At 32.4% G+C, this 17370-nt stretch overlaps 2 protein-coding genes across 5 annotated transcripts; both read left to right on the top strand.

Annotated features, from left to right (window-relative positions):
* Window positions 1-1108: 1108 nt before the first annotated feature.
* Window positions 1109-4966, top strand: LOC106052152 (glutathione S-transferase omega-1-like). Of its 3 annotated transcripts, none has more exons than XM_013207455.2 (5): window positions 1109-1329; window positions 2176-2281; window positions 2391-2610; window positions 2983-3109; window positions 3911-4966. In XM_013207455.2, exons 1-5 carry the CDS (start codon window positions 1305-1307, stop codon window positions 4153-4155), a joined length of 723 nt encoding a protein of 240 aa, XP_013062909.2. In that variant the 5' UTR covers window positions 1109-1304; the 3' UTR covers window positions 4156-4966. The 3 variants fall into 3 exon arrangements, with proteins under 3 accessions (XP_013062909.2, XP_055892037.1, XP_055892036.1); XM_056036062.1 differs by lacking the exon at window positions 1109-1329 and adding an exon at window positions 1542-1648; XM_056036061.1 differs by lacking the exon at window positions 1109-1329 and adding an exon at window positions 1608-1751.
* A 4605-nt stretch (window positions 4967-9571) lies between these two features.
* Window positions 9572-15821, top strand: LOC129927438 (glutathione S-transferase omega-1-like). Of its 2 annotated transcripts, none has more exons than XM_056036667.1 (5): window positions 9572-9719; window positions 10686-10791; window positions 11883-12102; window positions 13680-13806; window positions 14967-15821. In XM_056036667.1, the coding sequence occupies exons 1-5, from the start codon at window positions 9695-9697 to the stop codon at window positions 15209-15211; spliced, it is 723 nt and encodes a 240-aa protein (XP_055892642.1). In that variant the 5' UTR covers window positions 9572-9694; the 3' UTR covers window positions 15212-15821. The 2 variants fall into 2 exon arrangements, with proteins under 2 accessions (XP_055892642.1, XP_055892643.1); XM_056036668.1 differs by lacking the exon at window positions 9572-9719 and adding an exon at window positions 9844-9862.
* The last annotated feature ends 1549 nt before the right edge of the window (window positions 15822-17370 follow it).

The raw sequence follows: 17370 nt of genomic DNA, 5'->3' as shown, positions 1-17370 counted from the left end.
CAGGTGAACGAAATTATATAAAGACCGGTTAAAATACCAATAACAAGTTTTAATCATATAGATATTTAATTGATTCTGTTAGCAAACTGTGATTTCTAGAAATAAATAGGACCGCCCCCCCCACTCGAAAGTTTTATGGTGGGCGGGGGGGCGGATTGATGCCATCGCCCCCTCCCGACCCTACCAAATCGGCCAAAATACTAGAAGGGGGGGGGGCGAAATAATCTAAAAATAGGTTGAAATATAAATAATTAGTATATATTATTAACAAAAGTAATAAATTCGCATACAAATTGTGTGAATTCTATACTATAATTCGTCCGCCCCCCCCCCTTCGGGGGAGGGGGGGGGGTCGGCCGAGTGGGGGGGGGCGATCGCCCCTACCGCCCCCCCCCCCCCCCCTGGATCCGCCAGTGACCTGAACATGTTTCTTTTGTTAGACTTAGATCGAATCGGTATAACATTACGATGTGTTGTTTAAAAGTCAACTACCATCTATCAGAAAATGTACGTTAGCCCCCCTCTCAGCAATTGGTCTGGGGGGAGCTTTTAAACTTCCCACAGCAGCTTTGGTGATATGAATACAATATGAGTAGGTCTATAATAGAAGACAGATTTAATGGACACAGATTAAGACAGCTTATTAGGGCCTATATAGGATGATGAGAATGCCTGGTCGTGCGGTTTGCACGCTGGACTGTCGTTCAGATTTATCGATGGTCCCGGGTTCAAACCCTGCCCGCTCCCATCCCCCGTCGTCCCGCGGGAGGTTTGGACTAGGAAGTAATTATCTTCAACTCTGAAGGAACATCCGAAACATGTAAAACATTTAGCAAAACAATATCTAGATTCTACAAATTAAATAAATTTTCTGCACCAATTTCTAGCAATTCGGCATAAGCGCATTGTTCTCAGACTTTAAGAAAAAATACAACATATACATGGATTTAAAAGGTATCAAACGGATGTTCAAGGTTAAAAAACATTTTTTAAATATTTTTTTTTCTTTTTGGAGTAAAAAAAGGGGATTCTATGTATTTCTAGGTTAATAAATAGATACAATCTAGGTATTTTCCCAATGACACTTGTGTACATTAATCTGGGTACAGGTACTGCGGGTAAAAAAATGCAAGTCATGTGGTTTGTGTGCAAACACTTCACTCACTGTGTTAACAGAGTAACGCACAACATATCAATATACTCTAGTCTAAAGATCTAGATATCTAGACTAGTTCTGAGAACCAGATCTGGCTGTTGCTCGACTTTCAGTTGTTGCTCAGCACTGTAACCCTCCGAAGTTGACAATGACGCAGAAATCTTTTACTAAAGGTAGATAATTCAGTAGTTCTTCACTACACACTGACTTCAGTAATACTTAATACTTATATTTTATACTGTAGATATTATTATCTATACTTACACTACACTCCAGATAATCAATATAAAAAAAAATTATAATTAATATAATAATAGGAATAGACAGAATTATTAGAAATAAAAAGACTAATAAAATAAGGCTTGTCTTCGAGTTTGAAGATTAGTGAGGAATGCAGTATTACTATTACTGAGTATTTCCTGTGGCTGCACAGCCCCAGCTGTGACCTACATATATTGCCACATCCAGGGCAAGCATAACCATTTTCCGCAGGTGGTCGATTTAGATTTTCTTTTCACTGTCTGCGTCTGTCATGGGCAGCAGATTTTCTTTTGGTCTCAAATTACTGTAAACAAAATGATTCAGGGCATTCTAGGTCAGACTTACGAATTTTGAATAGCTTTGAAAGAATTATGTATTTTAACATTTTTGTTACCTGATATTTAACATTCTGTGGCCTCTTAGTAGTATAACTCAATCTAATATTATGGTAATTCTGTCATGAGGATGTTAGCGCAAACAGTTATGGTTGAATGTTGACAAACATATCTTTTTGACTATTGCAATGGCCTATTCAATAAATATGTGCAGTGCACTACTATCCAAAGCTTCAGTTGTAAATTTTAACAATCTTTGTTACTACTGGTCACGTTTTAAACAAGAGAGTGAAATAATGGTATCAATTTGTGCTGAAAAAATATTCAACATTTGGAATTCAAAGAAAATTCTATTATAATATACAACATAATGTTACATATCACATTCTCTGAAACTTACTTCAAATTTTGTTTTTTGTTCAGGTTCAGCCTTCCCACCACTCAAGCCAGGATTGCTTCGTTTGTATAGCATGAGATTCTGCCCTTATGCACAAAGAACTCGTTTGGTTTTAGAGTATAAAAATATTACGTAAGTAGATTTATTTAATATGTTAGTAGATTTTGATTAATTTAGATACCTACTTTTCATATAATATATATATATATATATTATATGTATTGAACTTTTTTTTTTTTAGATATGAAACTATTAACGTTAACCTGAAAGATAAGCCGGAATGGTTTTTTGACAAAAATCCACTGGGTCTAGTTCCAATATTAGAACTAGATGACAAGATTATCTATGAGTCAACAGCTACTTGTGAATGGTTGGATGATGTATACACACAGAACAGACTTCAACCCACTGATCCTTATGTTAAAGCCTGGGACAGGATTCTTTTAGAATATTTTGGAAAGGTTTGTATAATATACACTTGTCTTGTCATCCCATATGACCAATTCTAGTAATAAAAAAGGTATAAATTAAATACATTTGCTAATAAACAAGTCTATACTAAATTATTTTAGTTTTAGCTGCAATTATTTCAGAATGTCCAGCTAAGTGAAAGTAAACATACTTTAACAATTTGTATATATATAGATTAGATTATCTCTCACTCTCTCTCTAAATATATAAATCTCTAAATGAGTAGATTTCTTTATTGCAATCATTGAAACACCTTCTGCTTTAAAAAGAAGACAAAAATCTGGTTTTCCTAACATAACTTAGAATTATGCCATGATTCATTCTTGGTAATATTATTCTGATTATATAATTCTTATGTACAGGTAACAACAGCATTCTATGGCTTTCTAAGAAAACCAGATGAGAGGGAAAAACTGCAAGAAGAATTCCAGAAATATTTTGAGTTCTATAATGATATCCTTGCTAAGCGAGGTGGTCCTTTATTTGGAGGTATGATATTTACTTTTCTTCTTATGCTGAAATTAAAAAATTAAAACGGTTTCATCTCTACTTTGGTGGGTTCTAAAAAGTTCAAACCCTCATCATAATTCAGTCTCACCACCTTCCTATCCCTTTGTTTACTTATCAAGCACATTTTTTTTTTTGCAATAGTGTTAGAACATTTTTTTCTGTGTAAACCTATTTATTAAATTTCTGATTTTGTTTAATAAAAATAGATTATTGATTGTAACCATATACAATATCTTTGATGCTTTGTTTTTTCTGTAAAGCAAAGCATTTCTTATTTTATTTTCAAGGATACTCTTGACGTTACATTTCATAGTGATACAGCAGATCTCATAAAATTAAGTTGATCAACATGGGATGCTTGGTTGATTGGCATTAAGCTCTTGGCTACTAACAAGTTTGACTGAGTTCAAATTCAGATTTGAAATGAGCTGAGTTGTGTTTGCTTAGTACTCCATTGACTGAAACTTCTCCCAGATAACCCTCTCACATATGTCCATGAAAGAGACCAGAATGCTCTGAGCATGCTATAACAAAGACAATTTTTAAAATACCAAAATAAATGTTCTCACTTATCAAGTTAAAATATGGGGTGCTGTGGCCAGGTAGCAAAGTATTTCTCTGCCAATCTGGGGTTTAGGTTTTCAAATTAGGATTTCAACATCTCTTGGTCTATGAAATATAAATGTAGTTGGTATTTGTGCTAGACACATGACATGCTAAATAACTATTTCAATACATGTAACCTATAAATAACATTTTAGCAACTTATTAACTTTTCAGGGGAAAAACCATCCTTGATTGATTTCTTCTTGTGGCCACATTTTGAAAGACTCCAAATTCTTCAAGAGATTGACTCCAGGCTTCTATTGGACAAGTCTAAGTTTCCAAGTTTGGCCAAATGGCAAGAGTCAATGTTGCAAGTCCCTGCTGTGAAAGCTACTAGCTTTGATCTGGAAACCCACAAGCGTTTTTTCCAATCTTATTTAACTGGGAATCCAGACTATGATATCGGTTTAGAAGAATAGTAAAATAGTACAGTTTTTTTCAAAATTAAACAGAAATTATTTTTTTTATAGTTGTAAGACTTAAGCTGCAATAAGAAAAATATTGTAGATATTTTTCAGTATTAAATTGATAGTTCTGTAATCCAAATACTTTTATTTTCTTATCAAAAACTTTAGTATTTTGTTGGCTTGTAAATAACTTTTTTTTTAAAGATTGATTGCCAATCTGATTGCTTTCCTCTGAACAAAAGTAAATTACATTCTAAATATGCAGTTAACTTGGGTCAGAAAATGTACATTTAAATATGTATTAATGCTGAGCAATAGATAAACCATAAGGAAAAATGAGTCTTAATTATTTATATATCCTAAACACATATGCTTTAAAAAAAAAGACATTATTAAAAAAAACATGATAAATTAGTTTAGTAATCTTCTATGTTCATGTTGAAATGTTTTGTGTACACATCTACACATAATTGTTGTATTACTTTTCCTGTTGATTGAAGCTTTTTAATGCCAATATTGTATTTTTTAAAAAATATTTACAAATATTTATGTCTATATTCTACTACAAATATTGATAGATATACATTTAAAGACTAGGCAGTTTTGACCTATGGAGAGAAAAGGTTGAATCACTATTACATTTTTTGAGGGGGTGGGGGTGGCAAACATCACAAAAGAATTGACCATAAACTAGTTGTCAGAGTAAACATTGCACAGTACAATTCTAACCTTTTATTTATTCCACACATCTTCTTTAAACACATGATTTCATACATTTTGTATACAAATTTTGATTGTTTAATAAATGTTGAATGAAATTCAATACATATACTTGTTCATTTATGGTTGAAATTTATAAAAAGCTTGCTTTTTGTTGTGTCCAGTGAACAGAAGGTAGTATTAATAAGCTTTGCTTTTAAAAAGATATATGAAACTTAGTGCTTTTTAGCCCTGCAGAATCAAGTGTTCTAAGCTCTTCTGTCGTGGCACAAAATAATTTCAATATAGAGGAAGTATTAAGACTTCACTCTGACAGAACTTTGTAAAGAACAAGATGGCTACTTACTTAGCTGCAATAAAGCAGAGTTGGTACTATGCATTGAGTTAATGTTAAAATATAGCTCATTTCTTTTTTTTTTATTTAGTTGACAAAACATTTAAATTCAGTTTGGTTTATCCTGATAATTATCAACAGAGTAGAAAAAAAAAACATAAGTGAAGGGTTTTTATTTTACAAAAGGGACTATTTTGCACAGACTATTCACAAATATAATAAACAATATTGATTGGGACGCAAGAAAACTGTACTTTTGCATATCACACTTGTCTGGAAGTTGTTGAAGGGCATAAACTGCTTGGTTACATAACAAGGTGTTGGAGTTTGAATCCAAATAGGGAGGAGGGATTTTTTTAGGTTTGATTCAATGTGATTTGTGTTTGCTGAGCTTCCAAAAGCAACACAGAACCTTCTCCAAGATATCTCCTATCCCTATGTGTCCTTAAGAGATAGAATGAGAATGCACTGAGCATTCTTTAGCGTGACAGACACACTAAACAAAGACAATAATAATATTAAAATAGAAAACAATTCATCATGCTTTGCTTTGTACAAATACTCTTTCCCTAGTGCTATTAGAGCATGATTGTTACCTGAAACAGCCAGGAAAACCAACGACTAGGCAGAGTTGAAGTCATTGATTAACATGCATGACTAGATTAACCTAGGGACATATGCAGGACGTAATCATCTCCTTTTTTGAAGTAACGTCTGTATTTTATAAGATAAGATCACAATTGTTAATTAAGATGCTTTACCAAAAATGCTAATATAAAAGAGAGGCTCCACACAGAAGAAATTCACAGTCTAAACAAGGATTTCCATTTCTGCCGCATTTTTCTTTTTTTCATGGAATTTGGAGGGTACGAGTTGAGGTTATTTAAATAGAAATGATTTTTTTTTTACTGTTCTCTATTAGGCCAACTTTGCTTCACAATTACTAGGCTACTAATAATATTTTGCTATTGAGTCTGAAGATAAAGAAAGAAAGTACAGAACTGTGGGTGGCTATGACCTACATATCAGTTGCAGATAAACTGGTAACTGTGTGGGTGGCTCATTTTAATATCTTTTCATCATTAGTAATTTGTAATAGTATTGAAATTAGAAATCAATCAAGGTTGGCTAGAACATGGGTAACATTGGTGATACTTGGCTAGAACATGGGTAACATTGGTGATACTTGGCTAGAACATGGGGGTAACATTGGTGATACTTGGCTAGAACATGGGTAACATTGGTGATACTTGGCTAGAACATGGGTAACATTGGTGATACTTGGCTAGAACATTGGGGTAACATTGGTGATACTTGGCTAGAACATTGGGGTAACATTGGTGATACTTGGCTAGAACATGGGTAACATTGGTGATACTTGGCTAGAACATTGGGGTAACATTGGTGATACTTGGCTAGAACATGGGTAACATTGGTGATACTTGGCTAGAACATGGGTAACATTGGTGATACTTGGCTAGAACATGGGTAACATTGGTGATACTTGGCTAGAACATGGGTAACATTGGTGATACTTGGCTAGAACATGGGTAACATTGGTGATACTTGGCTAGAAAAAACAAAAACAGAGCCTTTAAGAGATTGAGAAGATCTGCATAAGAACATGCAGCTCTCATACAAATAAAGACAACAAAAGACTATTTAATGGGTGCAAATAAAGAACTGCACCATGTGCTAATAATATGCTGCTCAATGCGCTAAATCTGTATGTTTACGAAAATGATTGATTTCAGAGGCTTCACTAGAGTATGTGTCATATGTTGCAGTAAACTCATCTTCTCAGCCTTTAGAAAAAAAAAAATCCTACTAGTATCTGGTACGTTGTTGTTATAATTTTGTCCAACTGATAACTATGTTTATTGAGTGATGCACAATTAACTGTAATGTAGGTGTCATTTCTATTAAAAAAAAAAAAAAAACCCACACACACCACCACCACCATCATTATTATAAGTTGGACTATAGCCTATATAGGGTTTAACGTTTTAAAATGTATGATGTGATGACTGGATATTTAGGTACAATTTTATGTTTCAGGTTATATAGGATTGTTGTAGCTAAAAAAGTTGTTTTTTTACTTTTAGGTGCCACCTCTCACCGCCTCATTCCCGCTCTGTGAAGCCACATGAGTAAGATTACTGGTCATTAAATCAAATGCTATTATAAGTGGCACCGTAGCCTGTAGTGTAAAACTATTAAATCATATTTCTCAAACAAAAAACGACTTTTCACAGTAGTTCATCATTCATCGCGCTATCATTTGCTAGATTAGGCTATTAGTGGAAATATTTTCTTGTAGCTATAGGCCTATATCTTAATATGGTAGCCTACCCGTCAAAATAGCGCAAAAAAAAATATATTTCAGTCATTTTGAAAGATTAAATAGCCTACTTTAGATCATGTTTAGATATGGTAAAATATTAATAGAGCCAATTTTTTTTTGTTTCAATGCTATCATAATTTTTCAGTCAATTTGCATTTTAAAACATAGATAAGCAAAAATCATAATAAGGTAAAATGAATAGGCCTAGTTTCAAAATATAGCATTTATTTACATTATAAAAGTGTACTTTGAAAACACGCAAAGATACTTGTCAAATTTACACACACACACACACGCAAACTTTCACAAAGTTAAATTGTAGGAAATGTCACGTAGAAATTCCATCACTAGCTTGTTTTCGTGCATTGGGAATATTATAGCTTCAAGTCGTCTCGACGCTGTTAAGTTGGAGGTACTTTGTCTTGCTGACAGCTGTACTTCGTTCTTCAGCATTGTACCTCAGAATCTTGTTCTCATTAGGCCTATTCTCCTGTTCTCTGAGGAAGTGAGAGATTAACTTGTGCACATTAGGGTGATGACCGTCAATAGACAGTTGAAATGCATGCTGCCATCCCTCCACTGAATTTTTTTGTTCGTGGTAGATTTCAAAATCCTATTTTTAGCAAGTTATGCATTTTAATGAAAGGTGAAAAAGGGGAATGATATAAAATTTAAAGTACTCTCGTTCTCTGGCATACTTTCAGAACTATTAATATTGAAAAAAAGACATCAACAAAATGATGCCCAGGCCATTAAATTACTAATAATCCGGTAGGCCTACTTTGATAGACATATATAAGTCCGCGCTATTTTGTCTTGTGCTATTTTGTCTGGAAATTTCGCGCTATTTTGTCCGTGCTATTTTGACGGGTCACCCTATAATCTATACTTTGTCAAAGAAATGGAGAATCTATTTATCTCTTTGCTTCTTCCACGTTAGCATTATAATGTCCAAGAATGCAACAGAAAATTAAAAGCACATATTCTGAGGAGTTCTAAAAAGATTTATTTTGAACAGCCTTGACTATAGGCTTATATTTTAACACTTCTTCAGGGAGAATGTTGTCGAAAAAAAAAAAGGATAAAATTTCTACAATTTATGAGTTTGTGGGTTTAACCAGAAGATACGAGGATTCTTGAATAGTAAACCATTACAGCAAACAACAGTAGGCCTAAAAGTCGGACATTTTTACAATTTAGGCTGTAGTATGCCGTTAGGACGAAGGACATGATATTTCTCCTTAAAAAGACATCATAATGTCCCACCTTTTGTTCCACGATGATCTGCTGACCACTGTCAAAAAACGCAAACTTAATATGTATGGCCAGTATAATTACGAGGTCTTCGATGCTCGCAAAGGACCTTCCTGCAGAGAAAATAGAAGAAGAGGCAGACGAGAAATTTAAGCGATTGGGGCGAGACATCAAAGAAGGGACGGATCTAGCATGGCAGGGGCTGACTGGCTATATGGGCATTCGGGGAAATGTCCGGTGGGCCGGTACCCAAATGGGCCGGCAAGGCCACCGAAAGTAGGCCTACCTCATTGATGCCACTATGACACTGTAGGTTCAATCCTTTTATAGGGCCTATTTACTGAGCGATTAAAAAGCAACATAAGGCCTATATGTTTCTTTTTAAGATATGAGTTCACTATATGCAAATATGCGTACAGTTATCGATACATTATCAAACTTAAATAATGATTTTGAGGTCTATGCCATAATATGATATACAATTTATGGGCTGGTTTGTACAGAAATGCCCGGGGGATATTGACACCCAGTCCGCCCCTATGGGATCTAGTCAAGACAGATCATGTATATAGTGCCCCAACGGTCTAACAGATAAGGGATAGATGAAAGTGAAACATTAATTTAATGAATCTAGAATTTAGATCTGTATTATAATATAGTCCCTATTATAAATATAAAATGTAAAAACAAATTGCTTGGTCATAAAATTTTGATAGTATTTAAACACCTTTGACCCCAAAAGTTCACGTTATGTTAACCAAAAGCTGGGTTTTTCCAACAAGAATTAGATTGGATTATGTAAAGAAAGTAATATAATATCATTATAGATACATATTACATTACTACTTTACTCAATCACATTATTATAGTAATCATTAGTTACATTAGTATTTATTAAGATGACACAGAAATCATTTGCGAAAGGTAGATCTAGATCTAGTCTAGCTAGACGATAGATCTGTCTATATTGACTCTATAACTATATTCATAATATTGACTATGTCTATATCAGTAGGCCTAGAAATGGCTACCATACTCTGCTGGAATCTAATCATACTAATGTTATTGTAAACTCCACATAGCATACTATTTAAATTTAATCTAAATCTAGATTTTCTTCTTATAGTTATAGTCTATAATATTAATTATTTTATATTTTGGCTTAAAAAGTACTGGGTATGGTTTATGTTTATACATGCATATATCTCTAGTTTACTATATATACAGATCTAATGGTTTATATTTATATTTTATATTATAAGATTTATAAAGATAAAATACTTTGTATGAAGTGTATATCATCATTAAATTAAAATTTCATAATATGATGACCCCAAAAGTTTAATATTAAGTCAATTTATGATTTCATTTTCCTTACTAAAAAAATGTTTGACTCAACTAATTAATATTAAATAACTTGCTCCTGACTGTCTCATGACTTATTAATTTACTTAATCAATAACTGGTTCAGTGACTTAGGCTACTTAGTTGTTAATTCACTTGAGAAATGACTGAATCACCCAGTGACATCTTACAACCAACAGAAATTATATAATAAAAATGGCTTCTTCTTTAATGTTGATATAGAATTTATATTACAATGGACTAAACATAGAAGAAATTACTTTTGACTAAAATGCAATAATCTTAATGTTGTACTTGTTCATTATAATAGATCATCAGATGTGATAAGCTTATTATATAATTACTAATTTAAGTGATCAAGATAAAAATTATATTTGGAATTTAAATTAAGTAGTTTAAATTAATATCTTAAAATTTAGATATTGTTCTAAGTTCTGATAAAAAAATCATTTCCAATAATTTGTGAAGATAAACTTGCCATTTACCAAATCACATTTATACTATAATTACCTTTTTTTGTTTCAGGCTCAGCCTTTCCACCACTCAAGCCTGGATTGCTACGTCTGTATAGTATGAGATTCTGCCCATATGCTCAAAGAACTCGTTTGGTTCTAGCTCACAAAAATATTCCGTAAATAAATATATCAGTAATGAATTTGAATTACTTATCTATTGAGGACCAATATTGCTCAATAAAAATTATCCCTAATCTTAAATTGCCCTATAATAAAATTTGATTACTAAACCATAGGGGCCAGCATTAGAATTATATTGGCACAATAAAGGTATCCTTAATTTAACTTTAATAAAATTATTGTTATTAAACCATTGAGGTTATCATTGGCACAATTAAGATAATTCCTAATTGAAGCCAATTAAAATTTTAATGACTTAACCATTGGTGCCTTATCAAAAGATCAATAAAATTTTAGTTCTAAACCATATTATTTGATCAGCATTGGAACAATATTGGTACAATAAAGGTTCTTCTTAATTGAACGCCATTAAAATTTTAATGACTAAACCATTGAGGCCAGCATAGGAGATAATGGCACAGAAAAGGTTATCCCTATATATTTAGTCCTCATAAAAAAATTTCAATTACTAAACCATTTGGGCCAGTGTGGGCTTGATTATTGCATGATTATGAAAATCTCTAAAAATCTGGTAGGGATTTCACCCATTCTGGGCACCTTGACACGATTGAGGCATCCCGTATTGGCACCTAATGGCACCAATGTGCTAAAGGGCCACAAAAGAAGGGCAGTTTAGGGCTGCAATTAGGGCCGAGCAAAACCCTAGTCAAGTTGGTAGGCCTATATGACCATAATGGGGATAGAATTATTTGTTTTTGCTAAAGGTGTAAATAAAAGTATTACCGGTATGTCCCATTGGGGAGGGGGGGGGGGGCATTGTGGCAGAGTTTCCAAACTTGTCTTAATTTTGGGTTTGAATATGCTTGAAGACTAGCATTTTGAAATTTGTGATTTTTAGAAGGTCCGTGAGTCCACCCAACTCGTATGGATACATTAGCTGGGGAAAGTAAAGGCAGTTAGTGGTCACATGACACCTTCAGTAACCATACTGTCCTTTACATACATAATCTGCTCTATAGATTGCAAGGCCTGAAAGTGATACTTTACTATTATGTCTAACTTCTCACATATAATTTAAGGATCTAGGCTTTTTTTAAATGCTTATTTTTTTATTTTTTTTTTACAGTTATGAAACAATTAATGTAAATCTGGTAGATAAACCTGAATGGTTTTTTGAAAAGAATCCACTGGGTCTAGTTCCAACATTGGAGCTAGATGACAAAATTATCTATGAGTCAACAGCTACTTGTGAATGGTTGGATGATGTATACACACAGAACAGACTTCAACCCACTGATCCTTATGTTAAAGCCTGGGACAGGATTCTTTTAGAATATTTCGGAAAGGTTTGTTCTCACCAATGTCTCTTATGTTTGTTCTCACAATTGTCTCTTATTTTGTTCAAACATACTATTACTTGTTTTGCTTTATTAGATGATAAAAAATTTTAAAGTATATTTTATATACATAAATTTAACATTTCCATTATAAAAACTAACAAACAATTAATTGAATTATTATATATAGTATATTATATAGTATATTAAATTCCTTCAAAACTTAAAAGGTCATTGGCACACTTGAAATAGCTTGTATGATTCATCCTCTTTCCACATCAGCTAATTAGCTTAAGAGTTGTTCTGAAAGTGTTGAAATATGAAGGTTTTTCATATACACTTAAAGTGTTTCTTTTTTTAATAAAAGAACAAAATTATCTAGGGCTAAGATGTGATGGTGGGAGGCACTGTGGCTGAGTGGTAAAGCGCTTGACTTCCGACAGGAGTCCCAGGTTTGAATCCTGGTGAAGACTGGAATTTTTTAATTTCGGGCTCTTTGGGCGCCTCTGAGTCCACCCAGCTCTAATGGCTACCTGACATTAGTAGGGGAAAAGTAAAGTCGGTTGGTCATTGTGCTGGCCACATGACACCCTCATTAACCGTGGGTCACAGAAACAGATGACCTTTACATCATCTGCCAATTAGATTGCATGGTCTGAAAGGGGAATTTTTTTAAAGAAATAATAGTAATTTTTCTGATGTCGAGGATGACTATATTTTGCAAAACTTTGTGGCAATGTTTCTGCATAGAAGTACACTCTTATGAACCAGTTCTCAGAAAGCACTTCCGCAAACAGAAGGCCTGGCACTTGATCTATCTAGTTTCTTAATTGTTTTCTTTTGCTTTCCATTCACTTTTGGGGGTTCTCTCTTAGGGCTTTTCTCATCACGTGTTCAAGTGACCATAAATAGCCAAAGCAATTACAGTCATTGAATTTTCATTATGTTCCTTCACTGAGTCGCTACTTGTGTGGAAGTGATGCCAATGGGCAAAAAGGAATAAGGTATGGGGGTAGTGAGCCTCTTCACAATCTAACAGTATTGTCTTAGGGTATTCCATTGTGAATTATGTTTCATTGCCTTTTGGCAATACATGTCCTCTTCATGGTTGTTAAAAACATAAACATTCTAGAATTGATACAAATTAATATAAGATTATTAAGAAAACAGGGCATATGTATGTTTTTATCTTTGCATACATATTCTTGTTAGCATCACATAATCCAGGTGCAAATTTCTTTTTTCTGTTTACATGTTTTAGAAGATTTTTAAAAGCAACGCTGTAACTTCTTTATGTTTTTTCCCCCAGACTTTTTACTTATTGAGCACAATTATTAAAACATTTGATTGTTAAAAAGGGTAATATTGAGCTAAATGTAATTTCCAAAATTTTAATCAAATTTTTAAAAATTTTAATCAAATTTTTAAAAATTTTAACTGAATAATTCTTAGTTGGGTTATGACCATCTTTATGTGTCCTTTAATCAATCTCACATCTTTTTATTTGTGTTCTGAAAATAATTTTTAAATCAAGCAACTTTTTTTTGATGATATTGTCACATTGTATTTTGTAAATATATTTGCAGGTGGCTACAGCTTTTTACAGTTATCTCAGAAAGCCTGACGAGAGAGAAAAACTGCTAGAAGAATTTCAGAAATATTTTCAGTTTTATAATGATATTCTTGCCAAACGAGGTGGTCCTCTATTTGGAGGTTAATATATTTAAAGCACATGTTAGCTTTATGTAAAGTTAATCTTTTTATTTATAAATGTCATGCTGGTATGTGTTGTTAATATGATTGTGCACTTCTTGATATTAGGTCCAGTAGCACAACATTCAAATATAGCAGGAGAATAGAATAGTCCTCTTTAAGAAATTGAATCCTTTAAATCCCAAATTGGATTCATTAAATAAATAAGCAAACATAATATTCCAAGTATTAATCTACAATATAGATTATTTTCAAAAATAAACCACCAGAAATAGATTTAACATGAATCAAAAAACTGGTTTACTACAACAGAATAATTTTTGTTTATTTTGAGATTCTTTTTTAGTTCTACATAATCTTTATTGATTTTCAGCTTTTTTTTTAAAGCTATTTTTATCAGAATCTAATTTGCATCAAAAAAAATGTTTGTTATGTATTTGCAGTAGACCTTAATATATTTAGGCCTATTTGGTAATAATAAAAAAAAAATGCTATGTTGTTGCAAAAATTTTAATTACTTGATACAAATAGACTGTTGACTTCAAAATTTAAGCTTATTTAAAGACTGACATATAGATTCAGACTAGTCAAACAAACACAGCTTTCTAATCTTATTTTTTTTGTCTTTCTCAAAGGTATGTACCTGTATTCAATCTTAAAATTATTGTTCATGCCAAAGTTTTAAATGTATTAATTCATTCCATATTGTTTCTGTTGAGATGCTGGTATAAGATTAAGACATTACTTTTTTTGTGTCTTTCTCCATAAAATAGTTGTTTTTAGTTTAGGAAAGACTCTTAATAAGTCTACTATTAGGAGAGATGGGAAGAAATGTGTAGATCTTATGGAACATTAGATAGATAGATAAAAATTAACTCGAAGAAAAAACAATTTATTTCATTTTTAAGTCAGAAACTTTTTCAGACCACCCAATTATTTTGTTCCAAAAAAAATGTTAAGGTTTTTTTTTTAAAGAATGATTTCATCAGTATCTCATCAAGCTATATTTTTCTTAGTTTCATACTATCTGTCTAAAGCTCAACATTAATAAAAGCTGGTAGAAAAATAAGTTCCACACCATTAATTTATTTTGTTAATTTTCCTGCATTTTGTTTTTACTTTTTTAAACTTGTTAAATTAAATCAGAAACAATTTTTCAGGTGAAAAGCCTTCGATGATCGATTTCTACCTGTGGCCACATTTTGAACGAGTCCCAGTTCTGCAAACAATAGACTCAAGGCTGGAAATGGACAAATGCAAGTTTCCAAGTTTGGTGGCCTGGTTCGAGTCCATGCTTCAAGTACCAGCTGTGAAAGCCACTAAGTGGGATGTGGATTTCCACTTGCGTTATTATAATTCATCTTTAACTGGCAAACCAGATTATGACATGGGCCTTGAGGAGTAAATAGTGCAATAAAGACTAGTCTTAAAATACCAAATTAGATCTGATGATTTGATAAAAATTCCAATACAAATGTGTATGTATAAATTGAAAAAGTATATATTATTCCTGATAAATATATTGCATTATTAATGGTCAATCTTGTACTTGAAGCATTTTTTGTTTGTTTATTAGGTTTATTTTCTTAAGAAATTTTTGACCAATTTATTTGGTAATGTGTATTATTTAATTGTGACAGCTTAAAAGATTGAATTAGAATGTAGTAGTGTTTTATAAAAATAAGTGGAAAATACTAACAGTGATTATTGTAAACACTTTTATGGCATGGTAACATTCTGCATCTCAAGACTCCTGAAAATATGTTACATAAAATGTCTGACAACTTTAGTCAGTAGGCATATTTGCTTCATCTGTTTGTAACTACATGAGCTGCGAAAAATTGGAAAATATGGATAGTATATTTAATTTTATATACTGAATCATCAGTACAATACCATAATAGTTGTTGATGTTGAGATATAAATAAAAATGTTTTGATTACTTAACTATACATTATTGTTGCCCAAAGTTCCTGTTGAATGTAAAATTGATAAATACAATATACTGTACCATTCACATGTGTTGGCTTTATTTTATTCAATGTAGTAGTATACTGTATAGAAGCTATCTTTACAAATAAGTCATCACACCACCAGGGGCAAAGACAGGAATGTTCCCATGTAGGTACTTGTGCTGGATCAGTGATTTATTTTCAGATTTAACTAATGTCTGAACCTTTCTATGTACCATCTGAACTTTTATTTCATCTTAACCATTGGTAACTTTTGGTGGTTACTAAAGATCATCAATGCTCATGGTACAAGAAATTACCTACCACAAACCTAGGTTTTGCATGTGGGTAGGGAGATAACTCATTTAAACAACTTATTCTGGATTTGAGAATAATGAATTTCCCTTCCTTTGGGTCAAAGAAAATAAAAGGTGAAGCAAATAAAATAACCTGAAATAAGAGGTACACGTGCATCATTTGGTATACGAATGAAAATGTAATATCTTTTGAAGGAACTGTAATTTATAAGATACTGCTTTCATTTTGCTTATTACTCCCTTAACATGTATGTCGATAGACTTCATAGCAATGGAAATGCTATCTCATGGTTACGATTGCTTGAAGTTATACTGCTGATAAACAGCTGTTTTCATTGAACAACAAATCTCATAGCAAAATTTTGTGGTTAATCCCACAAAATATATTGTTCTAAATTAAGGGTCTTTGAAGTTCTAAAACTGGAACATATTTTAGACAGCCATTAAAAAAGAATTTTTAAATGTCAAGTAAGAGACTTTTCATATGAACTTATTTCACATCTACAAGTGGAGACACAGTAGTGAAATGTTTAAAAAAGTGTATGTGTCACTCACTAACTAATCATAGCATAATGGATTGAATTCAATATAGAATGTAAACGAGCATTCCTTTTTTCACTTTTTCTGTTTTCTTTCTTCAGTTTCTATAAAAACAACACTTTTTCTAATCCCACAATTTCAAAAGTGCCATTCATGCTATATTCAAAGCAACTTTGAGGTGAAAGAAAACTTATGGGTAATTTTAGTAAAGACATTTTTTTTTTCTTTTAACTTTAGTTCTATGTGGGCTTATAGAAATTATTTTTAATTAATTCAATAACTTGTATTAATTTTAAACTTGAAATTTTAACTTTTTATGTTCTGTATTGATTCTTGTAGCTACCAAATAAACACTTATGTTTATCTGAAGCAATATGTTTGTGAGGCTTGATGAAGCCTGCAGCACTTTCATTCCCTCTACTAGGTGTATCAGGTGTTCCGTGCTTTCTAGGCAGGATAGTATTCTTACTAGATGAGCTGTTTCATTCTATATGAATCTTGACAAGCATAGTGGCACTATCTCCCAGATGATCCTCATTTCATCTGATTTACTTTAGCTGCTGCTCTTTCATAATTTGCATTTTACAACTATTTATTTAGAGCTCTGATTTTGCTTGCTGCATTTTCATTTTGGTCTCTTGTTCTAGGTAAAATGCATTCAAATCATCTTTTACTCAAGCTTGCCAGTAACTAGCTTCTATTGATTTTTCATAATCACTTTTTGTTCTGACAGTTACTCTATCATCAAGGATTGC

The sequence above is a fragment of the Biomphalaria glabrata genome, chromosome 7, assembly GCF_947242115.1.
Source record: "Biomphalaria glabrata chromosome 7, xgBioGlab47.1, whole genome shotgun sequence".
Taxonomy (NCBI): domain Eukaryota; kingdom Metazoa; phylum Mollusca; class Gastropoda; family Planorbidae; genus Biomphalaria; species Biomphalaria glabrata.
Note: the sequence above shows the minus strand (reverse complement) of the source record. Positions and strands in the feature narration are given on the sequence as shown.